At 42.2% G+C, this 12,938-nt stretch overlaps 1 protein-coding gene across 2 annotated transcripts in view; it reads right to left on the bottom strand.

The window, feature by feature from the left end:
* DHRS7 (dehydrogenase/reductase 7) overlaps positions 1-12,938 on the bottom strand; it is a 35,541-nt gene that overhangs the window by 247 nt on the left and 22,356 nt on the right. For both annotated transcript variants that reach the window (XM_073349950.1, XM_073349951.1), the window contains exons 3-6: positions 12,449-12,555; positions 11,053-11,292; positions 3,628-3,750; positions 645-860 (exon numbers count right to left, since the gene is read on the bottom strand). In XM_073349950.1, the coding sequence (XP_073206051.1) occupies positions 645-860; positions 3,628-3,750; positions 11,053-11,292; positions 12,449-12,555 (686 nt within the window). The remainder of the gene's footprint in view (positions 1-644; positions 861-3,627; positions 3,751-11,052; positions 11,293-12,448; positions 12,556-12,938) is intronic.

The following is a 12,938-nucleotide window of genomic DNA, read 5'->3' as shown; positions in this document are numbered from 1 at the left end:
CACAACACCTTTTAACCAATGTTTTCCTCCATTTTCTATTTCATTTGGAAATCCTTCACACAAGACAGAGTTAAAAAAATCTCATTCTACTTGTATTAGTATGTGATCAGATACTGACAATACAGTTGTGCAGGAGGACAGCTTTAAGTGTGCACATGAAACTTTTGCTGCTTGGCTTTAGAGTGCTTAATACAGGTTTTTCTGCCTAAAATGAGGCTTTTGTCTCAGACACAGCTTAAAGTATGTGACACAAGTCCTACTTGCAAGGAAGTGAGAGATTGTCAGCCTGTCTGAATTTCAAATATATTGCTCAAGTCACTTTAAATATTATAGTAGTGACAGAGAATAGTGCAGGCCAGGTCTATAGCAGCTGCTCAGTATACAGCTCTGAACCTACATTTCTGCAGTGCAGACTAGATACATTTGAGGTGAAATGTTTTGTCATAAGCATACTAACTTCACTGTTCTGCTGCTTGAACAGCAATAACCCATGGGGCTGTATATTCTCATGTAGTGTCCAAATGTGGTACCAAGCAGGGAGGAAGATGAACAGCAGACTCAGATTGCAGCCTACATTGATGGCTAAAGTCTCTCTACAGAGAGCGGAAACGATATACAAAAACACCCCCTTAGGAATGGCTTACCACTCCACGCTTGAAGTTTTGTATTCTTATTTTGCCCATCTTGTTCATAAGCCACCATGCCCAGGTGGGTGCATATTGCCAAAGGTAGCAGACTGCTAGATATGGGTGATCGCTGATCCAGGCTTCTTTCAGATCATTTACCATGCTGACCAATGTAAGCCGAACGCAGCGATCAGTTGGCATTTTGTGGGACTGATCACCGGTGTTTTCTAGTGACTGGGAAGAAAAGAGGAAGGATGAAATGCTACAGAACTTTTGCATCAAGAAAATTACTTCGTTCCCCCATCTTTGGATTTCCTGTGTACCCATCATCAGAGCATTTAGGCACTATATACATAATTTAAAACTAAATTTCTACCTCAGTGCTGTTCTCCCTTCTTCCCTCATTTATGCTGCATCCTTAAAGGGGAGTTATACTTTGGTTTTAAATGGATCACAGCTCACTGCATATGTATCCCTAAGGATAATAAAGTCTCTTGTGGCTTCTGGCAAAGTAGGCTGGCCAGAGGACCAGTCTCTATTTATTTTAGATGAATAGTGTAGGACTTTGGGTAAATGAAGCCTATATAATGCCCCTCGGCCCAAAGCCCCACCCAAGCAGCTAGATGTGTGTGCTAAGGAGAAGTAATTTTCCTCCAAAGGCTACAGCTGCTCTACCAGGCTACTTTATCCCAACAGCTACCTGGCCCTGTGTCATCCTAATGCATGGCAGTGGGCTGAAAGATGTGCATAGCAACCTTGGGCCTATACCTGCTACTGTCTGAAAAGGGAACGATTGAACTGGGCTCCATGCAGAGTGTATGCATTTGCTGCACATTCAGACATTTCAGCCTCTCTTCCACACAGCAGAACCACATGGATTCTTCGGGGGGGGGGTCTGCTCCAGCCCCCTCGTTCTAGAATATTAATCTTGTATTGATTTCTGAGTGGGAACAGCTTCATTTAAGAGTCATGAATAAGTAAAGCACACTAATCTTTTTTTATGCCATCTCCCTTTATGGTGGCTTTTAAGCTGAGACATTGTGCTCATAAATTAAGCCTCCAATCACTGAGAAGAAGTCAGTTCAGGTGTTAGACAACTTGATATTGCAGGGCTGAATAAAATTGGATTTACTGGTATTGAAGTCAGAGGTCAGCAGTCCCACCACACTGCAGGCTTGAGGACTAGAATTCTAAAGAAGCTACTGTGAATTGTGTTGATATGCCAGTGGAGGCTTCCACTGCTGGCAGGAGCCTTGCCTTACATAGTTTCAGCAAATAGAAAGCAGGAGATGCTCTTGACCAGGATATTATAGCTGTTCTAGTTCATTTAAGATGTGTAGAATCTGGCTGTGATGAAGGTGAAAGATGTGTGTTATATGCACACTTGTTTTGAGTGTCCTTTATGAGACCCTCTTAGCCCTAGGCCTACCTTCCCAAAAAGGAACCCCACACCACTGAGCCCCATGTTCACATCAAGGACACTGCCCTGTCAAAAAGCCCAACCAGAATGCTTTGCAATCTTACATGCTAATGCTATGATAAGTATTTAAATTTTACCAGCCTTTGAACCATTCTTTAAAACCCAATTAGGTCCAAAATCTGACATACTTAAACATGGTTTATAATTTGGTATAATATAAAAGCACACACTGCATTTTAGAGTGGATATTTAAGTTTACTGTACTGCAACTGAGAAATTAAGTACACTGCGCCATTAGGTGGTCCACGGCACCAGGCTTCGCTGCAGCAGAAGCTGTTGGTAATAGTCTGCTTTCCAATTCCAGGAGTGAAAAGGACCCTAGGGCAGGCTGCTAAGGAAAACACTCCCTGATTGATTGGTTGTGGAGGGAGGCAGGACCAGACTTCTTTTCCCCAGGCATCTGAGAAATTTTTTATTTTTAAGACTCAAATGAAGGTTTTGCTCTCAGTGGAGTTTTAATAGAATAAATAGCTTTAGACACAATGTTTTATTTTTTGTGAAAATACAGTTACACAAACACCTGCCAGAACCTGGCTCGAATGTACAGGAGAGGTGGACTGTTCCCCACATGGCATGGAATTACCCTAGGTATTATGTTTGCTGGGTAGTTTGTAGACAACAACAAAAAAATGTTTACCAATTTCAGTTACTAGGGTTTTTTTTGCTGGATTGTTTAGCTGAAACAGTTTTGAAACTTGAGAGATTTTCCTTAGCTTTCCATAGGAAATAAGAATGAATGCCTTGAAGTTGATGACAGAAGGAGCTTTGCCAATGATTGCATCATAGAGTCAACAGAATAGGGAACTTTGTGTGTTGAGCAGACAGAAGTTGCCTAGATGGCAGCTAATGTATTCTGCATTTCAAAGTTCTGTGGGACTAATCCAGACCCTTCCCTAGCAGCTGCAAAAGGGTTTGTATGCAAGAGAACAGGGTGATTCTGTGAGTAAAAGGTGACTGTACAGGGAGTTTGCAACCACTGGATGGCTGCATAGTGGCAGGTACCAGGTTGCCCAGAATGGGAGAGTGTACACCAAATCAATCACCTACAAAGGAATTAACACACCTGCGCATGTAGGAAAGGGAAGGTTCACCATTTGCAAAGGTGAGTAAGGATGTGATTCTATATGAAGTTAGGGACGAAGGCCCAGATTTTTAAAGGTATTTAGACATGGTGGTGTTCAGCGTTGCAATGACTAACTGATTTAGAAGCCTAAAATCCCATTGACAATGGGATTTTAGGCTCCTAAGTGCCTAAATCACTTATAAAAATATTTTAGACTCCTAAATCTGTTAGGCATTGCAACGCTGAGCACCACAGTGCCTAAATACCTTTAAAAATCTGGGCCTATATAATGTTCCTTTATTACACTGTAGGTTATTCATCTCTTTACTACTGGAAGCTTAGTGTTTGCCAGCAGGAAGGAGGTCAGTTCTACATTGAAAAATGATAGTTTTACTGGGCGCTAACAGAATCAGCTTCTACTGTAGCAGAGTTTCAGCAGGGAAATATCTGCTCCTTACCTTTGAGAGGTCTTCAGTAAAGACGTTGTGTATAATTTTGGATTGGACAGGTCCTGGACAGATGGTGGTAATAATTATCTCTGGGTATTCACCAAGTTCAGGCCGAAGCGAATTAAAGAAACCCTAGAAGAAAGGAAGTTATGTTGTTATTGCCCCATGCCTCAGTTTCCCCATTAATAGAATGAGGATAATGTTTATGTAGTTCACTGTGGTATTGTGAGGTTTCACTTATTTTAATGAGCATTAAGCTCTAACTCTGCTGTAGAAGTTCCAGGTATTGTACTAAATGCAATCACCACCACCAGTCTTCAATCTTTCATGTTCAGTGACCACTTTGAATATTTACTCCTAGTTCAGTCTACAGCTAAAGGGCTTGGATAGTCAGAGGTTGTCTGCAGTCACTGATGCCTCTTTCTGTCAGCTCTCAGAAGCACAAGGGTCTCTATACCAGAAGCTTTCCCCACTCTTGCAGCTCTCAGGTCTGCACAATGCCCACCAACAAAGTATTATGGGGCCTGAATTTTAGAGGTACTGAGCATCTCTAGCACCAAGCGAAGTTAATGGCAGCACATAGTGCTCAGCGCCTCAGAGAATCAAGGCTCCTGATGTTTTGTCAAAGGGAGCTGTGCAGGACTAAGAACTGCAGAATCACAGAAAGGAGTAGACTACTGCAAACAAATGCCTATTGCTTCTCCCAACGCCTATGCAGAGAGTAAAGAATAGTTTCTATCATGTTTTAAGTAAAGGACAAGGATTTTGTGTCACAGGGAGGAGGGTGTGACAGGTTGGACCCCCCCATCCAGGATGCCACCTAATGTGCTAGGGTCCTACTGGTTCCATCCATTCCACCGGCCTGGGTTTCCCCACCCTGTCCTAGCTGTGCCCAGCCCTCAAGCTTTCTCCAGCACACACAGATAGGGACACCCATCTGCAAATGGGCACAGACATGGAGATCAACTCTGTGTGGGAGGAATCAGCTTTGGGATTCACCCAGTACTCATGTGCACATGCCCTTTGGGGAGTAAACCCAAAATAATATTGTCTTGTGCTGTACAGAAAAATCTGCACAGCGCAAGCTCATAAAAATCACCCTCTCCCTCAATGTGGAAAGAGAGATGCACAGCTTCTTGCCCCTCTCCCCAGCTATGAATTGCACAAACTGGGTTATGTTATGAACAAGAAATAAGTTTATTAACTACAAAAGGTAAATTTTAAGTCATTATAAGGGATACCAAACAGAACAAAGCAGATTACTGAGAAAATAAAACAAAACACACAAACTAAGCTTAATACACTCAAGAAACAGGTTACAAAGTGTAATTTCTCACCTTAAATGTTATTTTAGGAGAGTTGCAGAGTTTCCGGAACTTTGAGTTCCGGTTATTTCCCTTTACAGACTAGACCCTGTCTCAGCATGGACTTAACTCTGCCTTTCCTTTGAGGTGTTTTTATCAGTCTTCCTTCCTGGGAAGGCAACAGAGGACAGTCCAGATTGCCTTGCTTCCCAGCCTTAAATAGAATTTACATAAGGTGGGAAGCCTTTGTTTCTAGTGGAAAAGTACCAGGAGTGCCCAAGGTGGTATTTTGTACCAGGTGACATTATCACATGACCTTGCAGTGTCAGGGCAACCATGAGACAATGTTTAATTGCAAGGTCCATAGGAAGGAATTCTTGGGAAGATGGGGGGGTCCACAACTTTGAACACTCATTGGCTTTTCCTAATAGCCCATTAAGGCTGATGCTGGTGGGAGTTTCCCAAGCACATACATAGACAATATTTCTGTGTGGGTAACAATTACAACTAACTTTAGATACAGAAAAGACACATGCATACAAATTGGATAAATACATTCAGTAAATGGACCTTTTCTAGGACACCTCACATGCCCCATCTTGCATAAGACATATAATATGAATATGGCACAATTAAGATATTTCTATGAAGAATATGGGGTGTAACGTCACAGAGGGAAACATTGTTCAACAAGACCTTAGACCAAGTGCTCTAAGTGTCCAATTCTGCACCACTGAATTCAATAGAGAATTTTGCCCTTGGCTTCACTTGGAGCTGGACTGGGCTCCGACTTGAACACACTGCAGACAAATGCAAGAGCGAAGCTGCGCTTTAATTACAAACACGAGATGTAGGTCTACATTGTAATCAGGTGGTGTGATGGCAGCATGTGTAGCAAGATCTAGCTGGTTACTCAAGCTAGCTTTGAACAGCAGCAGTGAAACGTGGCAGCATGGGTGGTAGCCATTCAAAGCACCTACCCAAGGTCCTGAGTGGATGAGGGTAGCCTGTGCTGTCAAGACTTCACTGCTATGGCTACCTGATCTAGCTTTGATCAAAACTAGCTTGGGTATGTCTATGCTTGCTGCAATCACACCTCCGAAGCGCAGTGTAGACAGAATCTCAGATCCTGAGTCCACTGACCTGGGCTCTGAGACTCGCTGCTGTGGTTTTTACTGGGGGTTTGCAGTGGCTGAGAGTACAGATTAGTGATTTTATAATATTATTGCTATTAAAAGACAAGCACTGTCAAAAAGAAACCTAGATATTAAGATAGGTTTCAAAGAAAGCCCAACATTTGAAAGTATAGAAATACACAGTTAAGCACCCAGCAACCCTAACACTGGCCCCTGGTGACACCCTCACTGGAGTGCATTTGCGGAGTGGAAGGATGGTGTTAGAACAGAAAGTGTTATCCATCCATACGCACTTTCAACTCAATGACCACAAACATTAAGTTGTTCTGCTCCTAATTGCAGTGCTATTGTGCAAGAACTAGCAGCCTTTATGTCTAGCAAAGGCACCTATTTTAGAAGTTTTTGATTAGGCAGCATGCGAAGACATCACAAATCATTCTTTAGTGCAACTCCATGTGCCACCAATTATACAAATGCCTAATTAGGGTGAATAGCGAAGGCTGTCATTGCGCCATTGAGGCACCATGTGCTACCAATTATCAAATTAGGAATTTGTATGAAGAGCATACTGAAGTCCATCATTCTGCATTCTTTATTAAGACTCCATGTGCCACCAATTAAGAATCAACAAATACAAAACAATTACATGTAGACAAACTTCCTAGACCCAGATCATGGCATTAAAGCCACTTCAAAAACCTAAGGTAAGGGTGCTCCTCTGCCATCACGTTAACTAGCATTATACATACAAGTCTTTACAAATACAGTGTCTTCAAGTTGAAGGTTTGTGCTTTTAAAGAATACAAACGTCTTAAAATGTCTGTGATGTGACAAAAGGAGGATGGTAGTAGGGTGGTCAATGAATCAATACATTGACTCTTACAAGAAGATATCCACTAACCTATCCTGAATTTCTTAAAAGCCTTTGGTAAAAATTAAAATAAATAAATACTACATCTTGTAGGATAAAGCCCTCTGGTTTGCAACCCTGTGGGAAGCTATATGAATAGCAGTTTGTAGAACCAGGCTCTAGCTGTGAAAGAAACAGGAAAGGCGACTTGAGGCTTGTTTTGCTATAGATTAAGGCTGTTGGAGTGCTTTAATTGGTCATTTCCATACTTTCAAATGTTAGATTAAGCTAAGGTTAACTTTCAGTGTCCTGGGGCGCTTTTTTTTTTTTTTTTTTTTTTTTTTTTTAAATAAATAGCCCAACCTTACCACCACTTGCAAAGTGCTCTACATCTAGGGACTAGATGACCTCCTGAGGTCTCTTCCAACCCTAATATTTTATGATTCTAGGAATTTAGAAGCCTTGTGTGCACAGTGATATACAATGGGTAAATTGTGTTTAGACAAAAAAGCATTCAGAATTGAGTTTACAGTCAGAAACGACTACAGAAATGATCCTGGGGGAGGGTGTTCACGTTTATATGCTTTTTCTCTCAATGGACTTCCAGATCAGCTCTCCGCAGTGTAGAAGTCAAAAGCTGACTTTTTAATCGAGAGCTCGAACCTCCACCTAGGATTTCAGTGGTAAGAGTTTTCAGTAACACCTGACAACTGTCTTGTGCCTCCTCAACAGAATTGGCCTCATTCTTTCATAGCTTATTGACGGGCTTATTATGCCAGCCCTTTGCTTTACAGTATTTCATACACTAAACAAATATCTGCTATGTGCACCTTCAAGTCAGGTGTTGAGTAAGGTGGTGCCATTTTACAAAGTCACTGACTAGAACAGTCACTGCAGTTTAAGTTGAAAACAAATCACACTTTAGCAGCAGTTCATAGAATAGTGTGGAAGGCAGATCATATCTAACCCCCATAAAGTTATACAAATTCAGATGCAACCCTTACAGACATTGTTTCTTGGTCTATTGCTCTGAGAGCCTTCTACACTGGTGAAGATAAACATACACATCCCCAATTTGTTGCAAGAAATGGTGAGAATAAAGGGCAGGATGCTGAAAGATACCAGGTACTTCATGAGGTGCCATGAGCCACAGATTCTCTTTGAAAGTCATGAAAGTGCTCAAAATTCAAAGGACTGGGCTCACAATTCCCTCAGTTATTCTAGCCCATAAACATGAATGTCAATTCCCTTCTTCACAAGGAGTTCCCATTGCCACTCATGGCTTTCTCCTTTGGATATATGTAATTCAGCCAGTAAGGCTGTAGGTCTCAGATGGCGATTATTTCTATTTCAAAATATAAATAAGGAAACCCCCATATCAAAGTGAACAGAGTGTACAGTAGACCCTCAGAATTACAAACACCTTCGGAATTGAGGTTGTTCATAACCCTTTTATATTCACACCAATATAAAAAAAAGCCTTGCAAGGAAACAGGGCTGTAATATAGTATGTCCTATAGCAACAGTTTCTGGGGTATTTTTTTTTTTTTTTTTGAGGATTTCACTGTGCCCCTTGACATACAGCATTGCCAAATCCTAGGATTTTATTAAGTCTTGGGGTTTTTGGAGTCTTCCTTAAAGCCCCAGCTGCTGGAGTCAAGCAATTATTAGAAATAAATAGTTCTCTAAAACCATAAGGGCCAGAAACAGCTTGAAAGGGGGCACCCTAAAGGCTCCAAAGCCAGAAGGCAAAGAATTTAAAAAAACAAACAAACACACACACATACACCCCTCCCCGCAAGTTCTTGTGATGTTTTGACCACTTATGGTTTTAGGCATAGGTGTGGACTTTTGTTTTTGCTAGTGACGGTTTCTGAAGGGGTGTGTGTGTTGGGGGAGGGAGGAAGTGCTCTGCCAGTTTGCGGGCAGGAGAGAGGCTATTTTCAGCCTATTTTAAACACTTCTTTTATATTCTAGTTATTGAATGTGTATTGTTGGTATCTTTACTATTTTAATAATTAAGTTATGAACTACATAATTACATCATGAATTACAGTATATTAAAATAATTGCAATCACCTACAAGCGGTCTTCACTAACGTTGCAGTTTAAAGACATTATGTCTCACTGTAGCTTTCTGGATGAAACGGTCAGCAATCTTATTTGATATCTAGTTCCCTGATATGGTCTTGATGCACGTTAAGGACAGCTACATTATTCAGTTGCATCTGTCCCATTGATGACTGGAGATAATTTTTAAGTCATTTGAAGCTGGAGAATGAGTGTTCCACAGTTCAGGATCATAGAGGCACAGGCTTCCAGAGTACTGCAGATTTATGACTCCAAGATCTCTTTCTTGAAGGGCAACAGCTAATTTAGGCCCCCCGTCATTTTATATGTATAGTGGAATTATATTTTGCCCTGTGCATTACTTTGCATTTAACATGTAATTTCATCTGCCATTTTGTTGCCAAGGCACCCAGTTTTGTGCGATCACTTTGTAACTCTTCAGTCTGCTTTGGACTTAACTATCTGCAAATTTTGCCACCTCACTGTTTACCCCTTGTGACAAAGCTCTGTCCTTGCCTCCGTGGGTCCTGCATTTCCTGGCAGATTTCGCTAGCCTCAGAGGCTCACTGTGCCCTCCATGTAACCCTTCTCTCTCTAGAGACAAGGGTCACAGTCTACTGAGCCATTTTCATCATAAGCCAGTGAGGGAGGTGAGGAGAAGTTATCCTGCCTTGCAGTCTCTGTTGTCTCCCAGTCTCAGTGACTAATCAGGGAGCAAGGGGGGGGTGGGAGAGCCCGGGCCCACCTTCTACTCCGGGCTCCAGCCCAGGGACCCTAATAGTATCAGCTATGGTAGCTGACCTTTTAGAAACATGACATGTACAATTCCCTGGGCTACTTCCCCCACTTCCTCAAGCTCCACTTCCTCAAGCCCACTTCACTCTTCCCTCAGGGCCTCCTTCCTTTTACCTGATATGGTGTGTACTACTCAGTCTCTCCAACAGCACAACTTCCTCCCACAGCTCCTGACATGCACACCCACCTGACTGACTGGGAGGCTTTCAACTAGTTTCAGCCAGCCCCTGATTGGCTCCAGGTGTCCCAATCAACCGAGTCTTCTCCCTGCCTTCTGGAGAATTCTTAATTGGCCCTAGGTTTCTTAATTGACCTGGAGCACCTGCCATTTCACTTATCCTGGTACCAGGGATTTGTTTAGCCTGGAGCTAATATCTTTATCTCCCACTACTTTTCTATAGCCATCTGGCCTTGCCCTGTCACACCCTTTTAGAGATCATTTATGAATGGGTTGAACAGCACTGGTCCCAGTCCATGCCCTTGGGGATCACCACTATTTACTTCTCTTCATTCTGAAAATAGACTATTTATTCCTACCCTTTATTTCCTTAACTAGAGTGCCTGGCACTGCTTTCAGGATCATCTTATGATCCTTAACAAAAGGCTTGTCATTAAATTATCTTAATCACCCTGCCTCTGTTTACAAAAAGGCTCCCTGTCCCAAGAGCAGAAGTTGTTAGCAGCATGGAACTCAACACATTCCACACTTAAGCTCTGGCTCATGGGTGCTGAGCACCCCTTATTCTCTCCCCACCCCCATCCTCCATGAGTGCTTGAACCCCAGGGCACCTACAGAGTCGGTGCCTATGATTTTGGGGGCCTAACTCATGGGTTTTGGATCCCAATACTACCATACTATTTTACCTAAAAACCCTGGGAAGACAGACAGGGAAAAAATTGTGATCTTATTTCAGTTGTAAATCTATTAGCCCTACCTGAGGTCCCTGCAGTCCCCACCAGCGAGTTGTTGGCTATCCAAAGAGGAAAGGACGGATGGAAAGGAGACACTTTTCCTGGTCACCAGTTGTGCCCAGGTTTGGGAGGGGAGTGTTGTCTACAGCCAGCCCCTTCTGTTAATTCTTAGGAGCTTTAAAATATTTAGGCAGGGGCCCCACAATAAGCATACACTTCTTCAGCCAAGTCTCTCTCCTTGCTGGATGTTGGTTGGAATAAAAGCTTCAGCAAGGACTAGCTGCTCCAGCAATAAAGCTTCCTGGAGATACAAGGTCACTATGTTCCAAGACTGCTAGTTTAGCGAGCCAGATGGAATTTAGCTTACCTGGAGGGCATGCTTGCTGGCACAATATCCCGTGGCGAGGGGGGCTCCCATGATGCCCATTACACTGCTCACAGTTACAATCTTCCCTTTCTCCCTTTGGACCATGTGATTCAGGACATGTTTAGTTAAGGAGACTGTACCCAGGTAATTAAGTTCCATTATGGCAGCATAGACATCCACCTTCGTATCCACAAACAGGGAGCGCTGGGAACGTCCACCATTGTTCACCAAAACGTCAATCTTCAGAAAAGAAACAAATTAATACAAATCTTAACCACTAACATTTTTTCTCTGAGGGAGCACGAGTCTTGCCCAGCTTTTCTCTCCCTAATATCATCTAGCTTTTGTAGCATTGGGTCACTATTAGCTGCTGCAGGAGAGGTTTTAGTCACTCTAGTGGCAGAAACCCACAACAATTAAGTCTAAGTTGAGGTTTGGCTAATTTTGGTGCTGGGTTAGCAAAAAACCTGACAAAAATAGCTCAATGTAACTATGCTGAGCAGTAGACCAGGTCCATTAGAGGAACACTGGTAGATGGAAACCACATAGCAGGATAGTTTAATATGAAAGAAGCCTATAATCTTGTAGCTAGTAACATCTAAGGCCCTGGTCCTGCAAGATGGTCCATGTGGGCTGACTCTTAGGTCTGCCCAGAGTTCCACTGGAGGAGATAGCAATGGGGGCGGGAGGGAGGGGGAAGAGAAAGACAACTACAAAAACAGGACTGTAAAAGCATAAAATGACAAGGGGACTATGGGCACTATCTAAAACTTCCCACTTTATTACACTGCCTGGATTTCAGACTATGTTTGAAGTTAAAGGGACAACCACAGAGCCAGGCATCTGGAGCAGAACACCTACGCACAGGAAAATATTTTATTTATTTCCCCCCCCACCCCATATTCTTGATATGAACAGTCAGCTTTTGAGTTATGTACATTTCTGTTGTGCATAACTCAAACAGATATTACTAACACTGCGACATGAAGCTCTCCGAATTTGCTTTCTTGTGTTCAACTTTCAGACCAATACACACACAGTTATGGTTATTCCATTTTCAGTATTGATCTAGAAATGAGGTTATACAACCACAGATCAGGATCAATCAAATTAGATTCTTAGCTCCTTACTCAAGTTATTTGCTCATTGTTGCACCTGTGCAGAACCCCCACTGATGTCAATGGCATGCCCACAAGCAAACAATTGTAGGATCAAGGACTTGATATCCACACAAACGTGTGCATACACATATAAACATAGAAAATGGGTAGGTAACTCTTTGGTTTGGTTTTTATTTTCAATAATTCAGAAAAGAATAAAGGTGGAGGGATGGGGGTGGTTGTAACCTGGGGGGGGGGGGGGGAAGAGAGAAGGACAGCCCAAAAATTCAACTCACTCTGCCAAAATGCTGAAGAACGGTTTTAGTTGCAGTTTCATGGAAGCTTCTATCAGTCAAATCAAGGGGCAAAACAAGGATATCTTTACTGCTCAAGTTGGAGATCTCTAAAGTAAAAGAAACTATTTAAAAGGAGCATTCCAGCCAAAACACCAATAAGGCACATTTAATTCCTGATATTTTAAAATAAGTAAATCCAACAGCCTCACCACCAACACAGCTTCCAAAAAGGAAATTCCATTAAGTGGGAAAAGAACAGATTTTGTTTTCTCAAACACAGAATCAGCTAGTGGAATGCTATCATAACAGTACCAACACAAAGTACTCTTATTAAATGAAATGGGTTTGTGTATCTTGAATATACCAACACACTCTAGTCTACAAGGCATTTACACATTCCTTATAACCACTGCAATATGGCTTTTTAAATTAGGATTTTAACCAAGGCCTTCAGAAGCACAGAGTATCAGGATCCTTCACATTTTGCCTG

The sequence above is a fragment of the Lepidochelys kempii genome, chromosome 6, assembly GCF_965140265.1.
Source record: "Lepidochelys kempii isolate rLepKem1 chromosome 6, rLepKem1.hap2, whole genome shotgun sequence".
NCBI classification, from domain to species: Eukaryota; Metazoa; Chordata; order Testudines; family Cheloniidae; genus Lepidochelys; species Lepidochelys kempii.
Note: the sequence above shows the minus strand (reverse complement) of the source record. Positions and strands in the feature narration are given on the sequence as shown.